The sequence below is a fragment of the Armigeres subalbatus genome, chromosome 3, assembly GCF_024139115.2.
Source record: "Armigeres subalbatus isolate Guangzhou_Male chromosome 3, GZ_Asu_2, whole genome shotgun sequence".
Classification (NCBI taxonomy): Eukaryota; Metazoa; Arthropoda; class Insecta; order Diptera; family Culicidae; genus Armigeres; species Armigeres subalbatus.
Window position 1 is genome coordinate 159,857,148 of NC_085141.1, and position 14,658 is coordinate 159,871,805.

The window sequence follows — 14,658 nt, forward strand, 5'->3', positions numbered from 1 at the left end:
TTAACATATTATTTTTAGCAGTTAGGTTTTTTTCTGATTTACGGTTAACTTTCCTAACTGGCACAGACTACATGCGGAGGTGTTAGTCGGACAACAAGATTGGAAATCCACGCATAAATAGAAACCTACCGCGTGGTGCCATTTATTTGGTTTTAAGGTGTAGTCATCTTAGTGTATAATAAAAGAAAATAAATGGAATCACAATGAAAATTTAAAAAAGTTTTTTTTTCGTTTCTTTTTGTTCTTTTAATGTTTATAGATAAAAAATAAATTTGCTTACAAGTAAGTTCCGGTATTTTTCTAAAATATTTCATACAGCCAGTGATATAACTAAATTTGCTAATTGCCGAGTAATTTTTGTTAATGAAAATTAGAGTTCAATTGATATAGAATGTAGAGGTATGAGCTGTGTATAAAACATGCAAATATTTGATTTTATACTGCATATGTTTGCCTTTCTTTCTTAAGAATAAAATTCACAATATTACCGTTGCTCAGTTCATAAAAAGACTGATTTAGTCTATTTAGTAAAAAATGTTTCGTTTCTGGGCTGGCTTGGAACCCATAGTTAAGATTCGCCAATGAAAACGGATACGGTGGTTTTGTATTGTGTGGCTTGTGAATTGTGGAGCGTAGGCTAACGCGGATCTCTTGGTCCAAATAACGGTAGTGCAAATAGCGTGTGCAAGCCGACCTCAACAGATCCTTGCTGTTAGTTGCTTCTGGAAATGATACTTCCACTAGAAGTTAACCGAAAAATACAAGATCTAGATTCTAGACTGTACTACGTTAGTGTATATTACTTAATAATTCCCTAAAAAATGCGTCCAGGTCGCACTCCTGTGTTGTCTTTATGTTTAAAAGGGGGGGTTCAAACAGTAAAATCCGACTTCAAAATCGGATACGTTTGACGGATCATGTAGTATGCTGTATAAACGATACAATATCGTTTAAATATGTACTTATTATTCTATATTCATCAAAATTGGGTCACTGTTAAATGCGACTTGTTCCTCAAACTTTTCTAACTTAGCCTATGCAATTCAGTGAGTTTGTTCCAAATTATTTTAAATTGATGAAAGTATTCAACTCGAATATCGTAAGTATTGTTCTCCCAGAATTAATGTTCAAGTGATAACTCTCATCAAAATAAACTTACGGCTAGTTGTTCATTTGCACATGAAACAAAAATCTGGAAACAAGCCTCATTATAAACCTAGTTCGTGCATCCACTATCTCCATTATAGATGCTCTTATAAGCTTAATATTTTAGATGGTTAGGCAATATGATGCTATCCTCAATACACATGGAATAATTTTGATGAATATTTATTGAAATTGTATGAATAGTGATTTAAGAGATTTAAAAATCGGAAAATGCCTGCCACATCGCAGTATATGACGGTAAACACATTCCGTTGATGATCAATACTTGATCTAAAGTTCTTTCATAGCATTACATTTTGTCTAAAATACATTTACCACAATAATAGTTTTACAATATTTCTCTTTCTGCTGCTAAACATGATGCTGCAGATATTTATGTGTCATATTACAATATTTTTAGTAGAAGTGTGTAAACCATATTATTTTTAATCTTAACAGTAGTAAAAAAGATCACTTATATCAAATATATTGAGTTTGCTATAATATAATTTCTCCATGTGCTTCACTGAAAAAAGTTCGCGAAATCTTGCTTCTTATTCCCACAACCCCATTCAATATGCACTTACATATTATATGCGCAGCTGGATGTTCATATGTCTTGCAAATCAACGGGCTCGCTCGAGTGGATGAAATATGTTGTTCAGTCCAGCTCAGACTCTGTCGTCGAGACTGAGATCAGGGAAGCCGGTTGCTGCTGGCCGGCATCTTCTTCTTCCTCTTTCATCCCATCATCTGCTCCCGTTGGCTCCACCGTTAGTTAGCTGGAGTGTCCATTTCCAGGCGCAATTTCCGCACAACTATTCGCTAAAATTTTCTGTAGTTTAATACTGCTATCGTTTGCATTGTTTGTACCATTAGTTTTCACATCCTCCTCACTGTCCTCGTCGTTGATGGCAAGCTTCTTCAGACCTAAGCACTCGGATCCTGCTAAAATTTGGGTCACTTCTTTGTCGTTCGCGGAGACCTTCGTGTTGTTGGACTTCTCTAAGTTGTACACATTCTCCTGAGGCGTTCTGATGGGCTTGAATGTGTGTTCGCTTGGGCCATTCTGGTTGCTCAGGTTATCTGGCGAAGAGGACGTCGATGACGAGCCAGCCCTTCCGTTGATACCGTTGCGCAGCGAGCTCTCCAATAGGTTGTCAATGTTCGGATTGCTCTGCTGCACAAAGGTGGTCCACTCATTGGAGGTGGCATCCAGATATTCGATGGTATTCAGGAAGGTCTTGCCCGAAAAGCCACCAATCGCGTACAAACGGTTCTGTACCACGGCTACGGAAACGTTCGATCGCGGCGAAGTTAGGTTCGGTCCAGCAACCCAACACTTGTTGGTCTCATCGTAACACTCGGTACTGTTCAGCGAATGCGACCCATCACTACCCCCGACAGCGTACAGTTTGCCGTTGAACTCTGCCAAACCACACCCGCGTCTGAAAAAATTACAAAAAAAAATCTGTTTTTAAACTCAAAAGAATGATTTGTAACAAATATTATTGTTAAAAGAAGAAATTTATAGAGAAGATAAGTTGCACTGAAAAGTGCCATTGGCGCAATAAGCTCTCTGCGATACATTCCACTCTGGTTCACTTATAACAAATCAATGTTTTTTTCTTCCTACTCCGTGCGTGGTTTAGCCCGCTCTGACCGTTTTGCACATCTCCGCACGACACCTTAAAACTGATACCCAACTGAGCCAATTTTTGACCCATACTTCAGATGTGTCTATAATTTCACTTGGTATGCGTTAGGGGCCCGATACACGCTCCGACATGTTGTACAACTTTGACTCCGCCCCAAAGAAATTTGGTTCGGCCGGACCATCTGTAGAGAAAACATGGGGTAATACTGCCAATTGTGGTAGAGAAAGATTTTAAAGGTAATGAGTGAAATACAAATCCTCAATGCATCCCCAAGTGCTCACAAAAGAACCAGCATAATTTGGGTTTAAATTAGAGTTGATTTAAAACAACGGATATAAAGTTAACATAAAAATTAGCCTCAGTCAAATTTGACGACAAGATCAACATTTAAAACGACAATTTTGGAAGTATCATCATTCGTGCATAATCTCATGAAGTTCAAAAATGATACCTAATTTTTATTTAGAATTCAAACCCTTTTTCGAATAGTTCAAGACAAAATTTTCAAAACGACTTATCTGCTTTTGTAAACAAAGATTCAAACGACGATTTGACAAATCTGATAACTCTCCCACGCAAACCAACACCATCAACAGGTAGCGGAAACCTTCACCTACCTATTGATGGTGTTAGTTTGCGTGGGAGAGCTATCAGATTCGTCAAATCGTCGTTTGAATCTTTGTTTACAAAAGCAGATAAGTCGTTTTGAAAATTTTGTCTTGAGTTTATGTACCTTGCTCGTCTTGTCTCGAGGGAGTGGCGAATTCACCCTTACAGTAAATATAATTTTTAAATCGAAGAAATATAATTTTACAATTTTGTGTGACGAATCATACAAAATTTTCAGGTGTTTCATACAAAAAGTGTGCTAAATAAATGCTCAATTTTTGCGTTACGTAATTAATGGTTCTTCCCTTACGAATCGATAAATACAGTCGACTCTCCACATCTCGATGTTCTATATCTCGATATCTCTCCCTATGTCGATGGTTTCCTCAGTCCCTTCAATCTACATACATTTGGGCTTTCTACATCTCGATAACATCCCTATCTCGATATCTCTCTATCTCGATGGCTTTTGATCATATTTTGTTCAGGATTCACTCTCCTTATGTCGATATGGTCAGATTTTTGGGCTACTAGACCATCTTTGGACAATAACAAACACATCAACAACAGGAAACGACATTTGTTTTGTTGTCGTTTTTCTCGATGGTCCCTTCAATATCGATATGTGGAGAGGCGACTGTACCAATGTCTTCAAAATTCGTTGAAAAACAACTGAATTTTTCAGTTTAGATCAACCTTGCTTCGTGAGCGGACGTTTTTTTCCCACTACGAGTTGCGTTAATCGAGACATTTGGTTATTTTCGGTGAAAAGAGGCCTTGGATATTTTCGGTGGACTTTGGCGGATAAAATTCAGTCAGTGTGGTCAGGACCTGTTCAAAATCGTCAGCCGATCCGATCACGGGTGATAGCGAGATGCGACCCTAGATAGTGATAGATAGCGAATGCGACCCATCACTACCCCCGACAGCGTACAGTTTGCCGTTAAACTCTGCCAAACCACACCCGCGTCTGAAAAAATTACAAAAAAAAAATCTGTTTTTAAACTCAAAAGAATGATTTGTAACAAATATTATTGTTAAAAGAAGAAATTTATAGAGAAGATAAGTTGCACTGAAAAGTGCCATTGACGCAATAAGCTCTCTGCGATACATTCCACTCCGGTTCACTTATAACAAAACAATGTTTTTTTCTTCCTACTCCGTGCGTGGTTTAGCCCGCTCTGACCGTTTTGCACATCTCCGCACGACACCTTAAAACTGATACCCAACTGAGCCAATTTTTGACCCATACTTCAGATGTGTTTTTGACTCCGCCCCAAAGAAATTTGGTTCGGCCGGACCATCTGTAGAGAAAACATGGGGTAATACTGCCAATTGTGGTAGAGAAAGATTTTAAAGGTAATGAGTGAAATACAAATCCTCAATGCATCCTCAAGTGCTCACAAAAGAACCAGCATAATTTGGGTTTAAATTAGAGTTGATTTAGAACAACGGATATAAAGTTAACATAAAAATTAGCCTCAGTCAAATTTGACGACAAGATCAACATTTAAAACGACAATTTTGGAAGTATCATCATTCGTGCATAATCTCATGAAGTTCAAAAATGATACCTAATTTTTATTTAGAATTCAAACCCTTTTTCAAATAGTTTATGTACCTTGCTCGTCTTGTCTCGAGGGAGTGGCGAATTCACCCTTACAGTAAATATAATTTTTAAATCGAAGAAATATAATTTTACGTAATTAATGGATCTTACCTTACGAATCGATTAATACAGTCGACTCTCCACATCTCGATGTTCTATATCTCGATGTTCTATATCTCGATATCTCTCCCTATGTCGATGGTTTCCTCAGTCCCTTCAATCTACATACATTTGGGCTTTCTACATCTCGATAACATCCCTATCTCGATATCTCTCTATCTCGATGGCTTTTGATCATATTTTGTTCAGGATTCACTCTCCTTATGTCGATATGGTCAGATTTTTGGGCTACTAGACCATCTTTGGACAATAACAAACACATCAACAACAGGAAACGACATTTGTTTTGTTGTCGTTTTTCTCGATGGTCCCTTCAATATCGATATGTGGAGAGGCGACTGTACCAATGTCTTCAAAATTCGTTGAAAAACAACTGAATTTTTCAGTTTAGATCAACCTTGCTTCGTGAGCGGACTTTTTTTTCCACTACGAGTTGCGTTAATCGAGACATTTGGTTATTTTCGGTGAAAAAAAGCCTTGGATATTTTGGGTGGACTTTGGCGGATAAAATTCAGTCAGTGTGGTCAGGACCTGTTCAAAATCGTCAGCCGATCCGATCACGGGATCCGAAGATACAGCGTTTTCCTTTTCGGCCATTTAGACCAGTTCTTCCCCTCACAGAGAGGTGGAATTGAACCGTGGTGGTCAGACCCTCTCCGTGCGGTGGGTAGGTCTCAGGACACTCCAGTTGTGTGACGGACATTCCGAAGAATATCTGGACAGTGCATTTCGTCCTGATAGTGACTTTCGAGGGCGAAAAAAGGGGTGCAAAAACCAGGTGTTTAACTTTTTTCACTCTCTAGTGCAAATTAAGTCTGCTTGTAAAGTGAACTCTCCGTAGGAAGGCACACTCCAGACCTTCGGTGAACCTTTGTTTTTTGACATTGAAGAGACTCAGAGATGTTATTTTTCAGCCGTTCGGTCTGGGAAAAAATGCTGGAGACGCATAGTCGCATTTTCCCGTTCGGTCTGGTGGAGACGCTTGGTGGTGGAGACGCATAGCGGCTGATTCGTGAGTGAGGACGAAGGGGGAAAACCACCCGCATGAAGACCATTCAGTGACTTGCGTGGAGGGAGTGAGACGAACCATTTCGTACGGGTGGCAGAGACGCATGGTCGTCATTGTGACCCAAATAGTGACTTGCGCGGTAGGAGTAACGAACTTTTTTGTCGGTTCGGTCGTCAGTTAGATTTTTTGAGAGAAATTCGAATGCCATTTTTTGATGGTTTCGGAACCAAACCCGGAAGCATCGTTTTGCAAAGCAAATGTCAATTTGTGCTCGTGCCGGTTGGCGCCGCGAGTGCGGGAATATGGAGATGGCCTCGGGCCACTCCAATCGCCTAGGAGACCCAGGGGGCCCCGATAATGGCACTATCGTGAATCGCCGAGACGGCGTTCATACGGGTTGCAGGTTACATATATACACTGCGACTACAAGGCATCGACAAGCCTCTACCAAGCAATCCGTTCCTGATCCGACGTTCCGTTGAGGCCTTCCTCGGCGGTACATTTGACAGAGCGAATAAAGAAAACCGCGGTGCTTCGCACGCACTCAAAGTACGCAGTATCGCGCAATTTCGGAAGCTTTTTGGCATGAACAAACTGAGTGACGGTACGCCGGTCTCTATCGTCGAACACCCGCACCTGAACGTTTCAAAGTGTATGTTCTCGTGCTCGACGCTATTGATTTGCCAGACGACTGTAACACCAGAGCGTGAAGGAAGCAAAATTTTGAAATTGATATATAACCAAATTCTCGAATCTGCACAAGAAAATCAATATGGAGAACTCGATAAACAACAGGGTCGACGAAGAACGTTCATTGCATTGATCTTAAAAGATGTTGAAATTATGTTCAAAATGCATATTTTAGCTAAATTGCTATCATTAGGATATTTATTCTGACAAAACAAATGTCAAAAAATGAACATGTTATGACCTTGTTCGTATAATCTTCCTGTAGACATGTTTTATGTTGTGAGAATACAAGCCGAAACATATCAAATAACCAAACAAATGTCAAAAATTAACATGTTATCAGCAAGTTGTAAAAACTTGGGCTTTAAAGCTGGGTATCGAATTCTCCCCGGAGAAAACTGAGATGGTTGTGTTTTCAAAAAAACATAAGCCGGCTAAGTTCTCGCTTCAACGCATGGGAAAGACAATCACTCATAGCATGTCTTCTAAATACCTCGGGGTCTGGTTCGACTCGAAATGCACCTTCGGGAAGCACATTGTGTATCTGACACAAAAATGCCAGAAACGAATTAACTTCATGCGAACAATGACTGGAACATGGTGGGGAGCGCACCCCGAAGATCTCATCACGTTGTATCGAACAACAATTCTGTCGGTTCTCGAATACGGTAGCTTCTGCTTCCAGTCCGCGTCGAAAACTCACATGCTGAAACTTCAACGGATTCAGTACCGCTGTCTCCGTATCGCGTTGGGTTGTATGAATTCGACTCTTGCGGGAGTACTTCCTCTGACAGATCTTTTCGCAGAATTCAGAAAATCACGAATGTGTTCTTCTTGATGCTCATCAATGTCTGTCGTTATTCTCTTTAGTATTTCTCCTATTGTTGTCTCCCGAGAAAATATTTGTTTGTTCCGTTACAGATGAAACATCGTTAAGCATCTAAACCATGTAACCATTAGAATCGTAATTCAGGGTTGTTACGGAGATCCTGAAATATTTTCCGCGCCAAATCCGCGCCATTTCCGCGCGACGTGAAAATCCATTCCGCGCCAAATCCGCGCGACCCAAAACTTCCTCCAAAATATTTCTAAAAAGTTTCGCAAAAATGCTCCTGGAAATTTTTTTTTTTTTCAGAAACATATTTTAAAAATCACATCACATCTGCATAAAATCAAAAATCATTTTTGTGTTTACTATTGTTGTGTAACCCTTATTTTTTCTAAATGAAAGCTAAAAAATAAAAAAAAGTATCGAAAATTGATATGAAATATCATGCTTGTGGAATAATTAAAAAGTGTGCGTAAAAGGAATAATTAATCAGAAACTGACAAATATCTCGGAATTACGACGAAGTTGCCGGGATAAAAAAAAAACAGGTGTTCATGTCCTTCAACAGACATATTTTGTATGCGTCATGTTTCAGAATGATTCGAAAACGACAACAAATGATGCCCCTCATAACATTTGGGGGCAGCAGGGACAGCATGGACCATGTCCAAGGGCTTGACGACCCCTCCCCAGCTGTCTGTGAGTCAGGGAGAACTGCCTAGGGCGTGGTGGGATTTAGCAGTGGACTCTGCTAAAATCCCTCCCAAAAAACCACAAGTGCCCGAAATCAGACTCTATCAAAGCGACTGTGTGCCGCTTCAAAAGCACAAGACCAGGGAGTGCCAATTGGCATGGGGAGTGTCCCTACCTTGGTAGGGTAGCGCGTGAGCTGCTTCGGCAGGGAGTGAGTGATCTGTTTGTGCTGAGGCAGGAGTGTCATAGCGCGTCGCCGCTATTGTCACCTTGAAGCGCAGCAGAAGTCTGAGTATGGACTGCACATGCTGAGGTAGGAGTGTCGTAGCGTAGTATCGTTGATTCGTCCCTACATACCGCTATCGACCCCTCGAGGCATGGCAGTGGAGTGTTAGAGTGAGTTGGGGAGTGTCCCTACTTCGGTAGGGTAGCGCGTGAGCTGCTTCGGCAGGGAGTGAGTGATCTGGTTGTGCTGAGGCAGGAGTGTCATAGCGTGTCGCCGCTATTGTCACCTCGAAGCGCAGCAGAAGTCTGAGTATGGACTGCACATGCTGAGGTAGGAGTCGAGGTACCTATCGACACCTCGAGGCATGGCAGTGGAGTGTTAGAGTGAGCACCCGAAAAAGGGTCACATGGAGCGAATGGTCTTTGGAGAAGCTGCTTCGGCGGCAGGGTAGCAGTGGGTTGTACCCACACACCTACAGTTGTGCACATGTGGTGCATGGGGAGTGTCCCTGCTTCGGCAGGGTAGCGTGTGGTCTGCTTCGGCAGTGGTGTGATTGATCTGCTCGTGCTGAGGCAGGAGTGTCGTAGCGTAATATCTGTAGGCCCAGGCAGTTACCGCTATTGACACCTCGAGGCATGGCAGCGGAGCGCCCGGGAAGCATCCAAGTAAGACTCAAATGGAGTGAATGGTGTGCGAGCATCCAAGTCAGTCTCGCATGGGACGGGTGCCTGTGTGAGCGATAATGAGCGAGTACGTTTAGTACTGCCATCCCCAGAAGTAGTACTGGGAGGTAGTTCCTGGGGAAACGATGGTGGAGCCCAAGGGAGTTTAGTCGGTATTACCGGTATGGTCGAGTCCGACACTCCAGTACACTTCCGTGTGGTAGTTTGGCAACTACAATGCACGTGTACTGGGTTAGTGTGTAAATGCATTCTCCCTTGTAAAAAAAAATAATAATAATAACATTTGTTTAATCAATACTTCAGGAGGTAATCATGGAATTCAAACAGGGCTTGTTAATATCCGAAAAACAATGTGAGTAATAAACTACAAACGCAAATTTTGTTCTCGAAAACATAACATAACGAGAATAAAACCCATCTAGATAGCAATAAAACTAATTTTCAAATAAACGTCCTTAGATCTAGAATTTTATTTGTTCAATTATTACCTAAAACTAAATCCGCGCGAAGTCCTAAAATCGTTATGTAAATCCGCGCCAAATCCGCGAAATCCGCGAAAGTCGCGAAATCCGCGTAGTCGTAACAACCCTGTAATTAGTCAATACCTTGAATCCCTTTCCTTTCCCTTTGTATTATTGTATGCCCTAATCTCGACCAAACCGCGAGTTTTTCGGTTCCCCAAAACTAACATTATTTATGGGAATCAAGATTAAAATTGTACTAGAAACATGATTTCGGCTCCGTAGCGCTTTACGGCAAATGAGCCTCTCAAATAAACAAAAGATTTGAAAAAATCTGTTAGATTTCAATACAACAATTGTATTAAAATCTTCCGAAATTGTATATGCCAAATCATTAAACAGTTTTTGTCAAGTTCTTATGCAGAACTGTATTAAAATCTGCCATCTGCTGGTTGGGTGATAGTGAACCGCAGACTAACGAAGTATTTAGAAAAAAAAACCGGCCGTCCAGAAGGCTTCGTAACTTTTAAATGGCAAACTTAAAGAATAGTGCTGATCATAAGATCTGGTAAAGCTTAATATCTGGTGACTGGTATAGAACAGGACAGTCCAGTGTTGGCCAAGAAGTGAAAGGGGATGGGATTCGATTTGAGTAGTCAACGAATTCATATACCTTGGAACACTCGTTATATGTGATAATGATGCTAGCGGAGAGGTGAAAATTTGTGTTGCGACTGCAAGTAATACTTTTTACTATGGTTTGCGTAGTCATCTAAAGTCTCGAAGCTTGCAGAGACTGGCGATTGGCGGCCTACGAATACGCGGGGATTAAAATCCGGGAGAAAATCAAGCGTGTTATGATCCGAATTGGCAAAAAAAATCAAAATGATCATTTTTGTGCCTCGTTTTTAGTGCAAATCAATTCAATTAAACTAATTTTATGTCGGTCAGGCCATCCAGTCGAAGCTAGATACCGCTTGTAGGATGCAAAATGCTTGAAAGGTGTTATATTTCACATAAACCCATTCAGAGAAGACAAATATTTACCAAACCCTCTAGAAATCAGGTTTTCAATTACGTTTTTATGTTATTGAACCCAGCATTTTACCGATGTTATCAAATAAACTTGATTTTTTTTTTCAAAACTTACCTTGGTGTCAACAGGGACGACGCGAAGGTCCATTGATTACTGGCCAGGTCATATCGTTCAACTGATCCCAAACAGTTCCATGCATCGCTACCACCGGCAACCCAAAGCGATCCATGATACGAGGCCACTCCTGCCTGGTAGCGGCCGGTATTGAGTGGTGCAATCGAGTACCACTTGTTTTCCTCCGGCTTTAGCACATCACACTGCCGAATGCCGCTCTGACCGTTCCATCCGCCAACGCAATAAATGTTACCGTCCAAAGAACAAACACCCGCACTACTTCGTGCCAATGGCAACCTACAAACCTTTTTCCATTTCTTCTCGGTCTTCGACAAACATTCTACCGTATCCAATTCAGTGGTTCCTAAAATTAGAGGCTTATTTATTGAAAAACCCTTAGTCAAACAATTGCTATATTCCTACGTACCATTACAGCCACCCACGGCGTACACCGCCCCATCGATGACCGCAATTTGTACTCGTCCTCGAGCCTCGCCCATGTTGCTTTCCTGAATCCAGCTGTTTGTGTCTGGGCAATAGGACTCGACAGAGCGCAAGCACTCCGCTCGATCATAGCCACCGCAAACGAAGAGTTTGCCCTCCAATTCGGCAACGCCCAAACCACACTTCGGGCCGGACATGGTAGCTACCTCACAGAACAGTTCCGGTTTGATCGAATGTTCCAAATCTTCATTATTACTGGCGCTGGAACTGATCGTGTCCGGCGTATTGATAGGGGAAGGCGTAGTTGGCACATTTAGGCGCAACTGGATAGATAGACGCGTAAGGTTTCCATCCAACGTTATCAATGAGATGAAACTATTATCAGCCAGCTTCGAGCTAGCGACAAGCGTCCATTCGTAATCCTTTCTAGTATCTTCGACGCATTCACCAATATCCATATTGTAGAGAATTACTCGAGGCCTTCCCGCCGTCTTCAATCCCTTGCGATGCTTTTTGTTGCTGGGACACTTCAGCGCCAAACGTTTATAATCTTGAACGAGATCGCTTTCTGACTCTTGGCCAGGGGGCAGATCAGAGCAATCTTGCAACGAGTTATCCAGGGCCAAGTACAGCATATGTGAGCGCTCCATCAGGTTCGGAACCTGTTAGGGGTTGAAAGAAGACTTTGGGTTTTCCTAACTGATTAAGTATAACTAACCGTATTTCCATCCTCGGTCATTTGTCGACGGATCCAGTCGACTACTAACCGGCTCAATGAAGTTTCCGTGACTAACGACATCTCCAGCTTCGTTTGGTACAGCACCTCTATGAGGATGCATGGAAGCTGGAGAAAGCTCGGCTGCAGTGCAATCTCCGTAAAGTTCTTCGCAATGTAGGAATTCACTTCCTGTACGAAGGCCTTGTTACGGTTGATGCCCGGCAGGGAGCGAGTGTCGATGCACGTTTCCGGTTCCAAGTCGTTCACCATGTAACGCGCGCATTCCTTTACCACCGTTTCGATCTTCAACTGCCATGCTGCCAGATACACATCGCGTATCTAGAAAATTTTTATCGGTAACTGTTCCTGTTCGGAACACAACACACAACAAGATAGGAGATACTGGCGCTGCGCGTCTAAGAAAAAGGGACGCCCTCAGTCTCTCTCGTTCTATTTACTCAAAACTCACCATGTCGTTGGGCAACTCCAGTGATCCGGTATAAGCGTACTCAACCAGACACTTGAGCCCCTGGGTGGTGATGTGACCGTTCAGCCGGTAGCAAGGGATCTTCCCTTCGTTAGTCGAAACGTTTACGTTTCCCTGAAATTGACCGAGAGGAATCGGCAGAAAAAGAGAAGAGAGAAATGGCTCATGAACATTAGACGAACATTGTCGGCACAACACGGCGAACGCATTGTTCCTCCGCTTGCCTGAGAGTCGAACCAATAAGCCAGGATCTGAAATCCTAAGAGAGTAAAGCGCAAAACATTAATGTCGGGGGCCAGTTAGGGAACGATACTTACGACATCCGAGCTGAACAGTTCCATTAGGTGAGGAGAGACGCATGCCAGCACATTGCGGTGGGCGTGAATTTCCGTACTGCCAACCTGGGTGTGGAAAATGAAAAATGGATTATATTTGTGAATTGCTAATTAGTTATTTATATTTAAGTGCTGCTAATTGATCAACTGATTTTTGAACACGAACTAAATTCACTAAATCACACTCGATTTCAGAGCAGGTTGAATGCAAGACTGAAAATTCAGTTAGAATATGCCTAGAGCTTACTTTTCCAAATTCTACTTCATCATTACCTTATGACAGAACTTAGAAAAAAAAAAATATCGTATGCCTTTTCAATTGGAAATTTTACATACTTTAATAAAATCGAATTGATAAAAACGTAAAAATAATGTTTCAACCATTTTTGAAAAACCAACTTATTTAAAAAATATAACTTTTTTTCATTATTTCACCCTTATGCCCCACAGTGCAAAATAATACATATATTATCTGCTATGAAATATTTAAAAAAAATATGCAAAATATTGAAAAATTCTTGTTTGAGAGAATCGATTTTTAAGTTTTATTTTCAATGTTTGAACATTTTTTTTTCACAGTGTATATTTTTTTTCACATGGCTTATTATATAAAACTTTGCCGAAGACATCAAAACGATCCGACAAGCCATTTTCGAGTTGTAGTTTTTTGAAAGGTGTTGCTTAGGCCATTCTCAAAGTTACACTGGAGTCAAAATGGCAAACCAATGATGCAGATTATGTTTTTTGGCCATAAAGGATGTATAAGCAAAATTTCAGTTATATCAAAAATACAAAATCGAAATTTTGAAAAAAAAATCGTGATTTCCGGGAGAACTGCTCTTGACAAATAAAACTTCGGTTCGGAAGTCTCTATTTCCGAATTCTAATTTGGTGCTATACCGACAATGTACATTCAGGTATCTGTTTCCGAATCCCAGTTCGGACTAGAAAATCTGAATGATTTTACTCCCATATCTCTATTATCATATCTTTTGGCAATCAATTCACGCCAAAGATTTGATGACGATGAAATATAATATTTAGTAAGAATGGAAACCATCGCGTTTGAAATCAACGAAAATTGCTTTATTTTCAGAGTTATGCGAGAAACGGGTCAATTTAGTAACATGGTCAAAACTGAGACAGTTACGCTATTGTTATATTTTCACGTAACTCCAGAGATGAGCCAGCTTATTATAGACTATTGCCCTCGAAATATAGGGCTGCAAATCTCTATAATAAAGACACAAACAAAAATCGCATACAATATTCCATATAAACATAAACCCCCTTTTGTGCACTATTTGGGGACTGTCTCATTTCCCGAATTAAACGCAAACTAAACTTAAAAGTAATAATTCAATGATTATGAAATAAACAAATAGACATAACATTGAACATTCTCTGATCATATGCGTCGTCATATAAACACTAATGACTTTTGTTATTTTCCACGAACCAGATGGCGATAGTGAGCAAACGTCAAACTCGAGCAAATCTGATACGCACGCCACGAATAAGTGATTGGCCAACTAACGATTATTTAAATTGACCAGTAGAGCAGTGAATGATGAAAATTATACAAGTGTTATGGCTGTTTGTCTGTCAAATAACCCTGCTCAAACGATATTTTAGTTACAAGATAATGATTTCCGCTGTCGTCGCTGTTCAGAACATCTTTTGCAGGCGAGGATAGAGCGCTAAATTTCAATGTATCAAACATGTTTCGGACAGACAGCAGAAAAAAGGGAACCGACGCTACAGTCTTGTAACTAAAATATCTCTTCCCTG

The 14,658-nt window shown here is 41.0% G+C and overlaps 1 protein-coding gene across 2 annotated transcripts in view; it reads right to left on the reverse strand.

Moving 5' to 3' along the window:
- Positions 1-1,418: 1,418 nt before the first annotated feature.
- LOC134223283 (influenza virus NS1A-binding protein-like) overlaps positions 1,419-14,658 on the reverse strand; it is an 86,352-nt gene continuing 73,112 nt past the window's right edge. For both annotated transcript variants that reach the window (XM_062702435.1, XM_062702433.1), the window contains 6 exons: positions 12,850-12,933; positions 12,515-12,646; positions 12,046-12,384; positions 11,311-11,989; positions 10,884-11,247; positions 1,419-2,594 (listed from right to left, as the gene is read on the reverse strand). In XM_062702435.1, the coding sequence (XP_062558419.1) occupies positions 1,925-2,594; positions 10,884-11,247; positions 11,311-11,989; positions 12,046-12,384; positions 12,515-12,646; positions 12,850-12,933 (2,268 nt within the window). In that variant the 3' untranslated portion in view covers positions 1,419-1,924. The remainder of the gene's footprint in view (positions 2,595-10,883; positions 11,248-11,310; positions 11,990-12,045; positions 12,385-12,514; positions 12,647-12,849; positions 12,934-14,658) is intronic.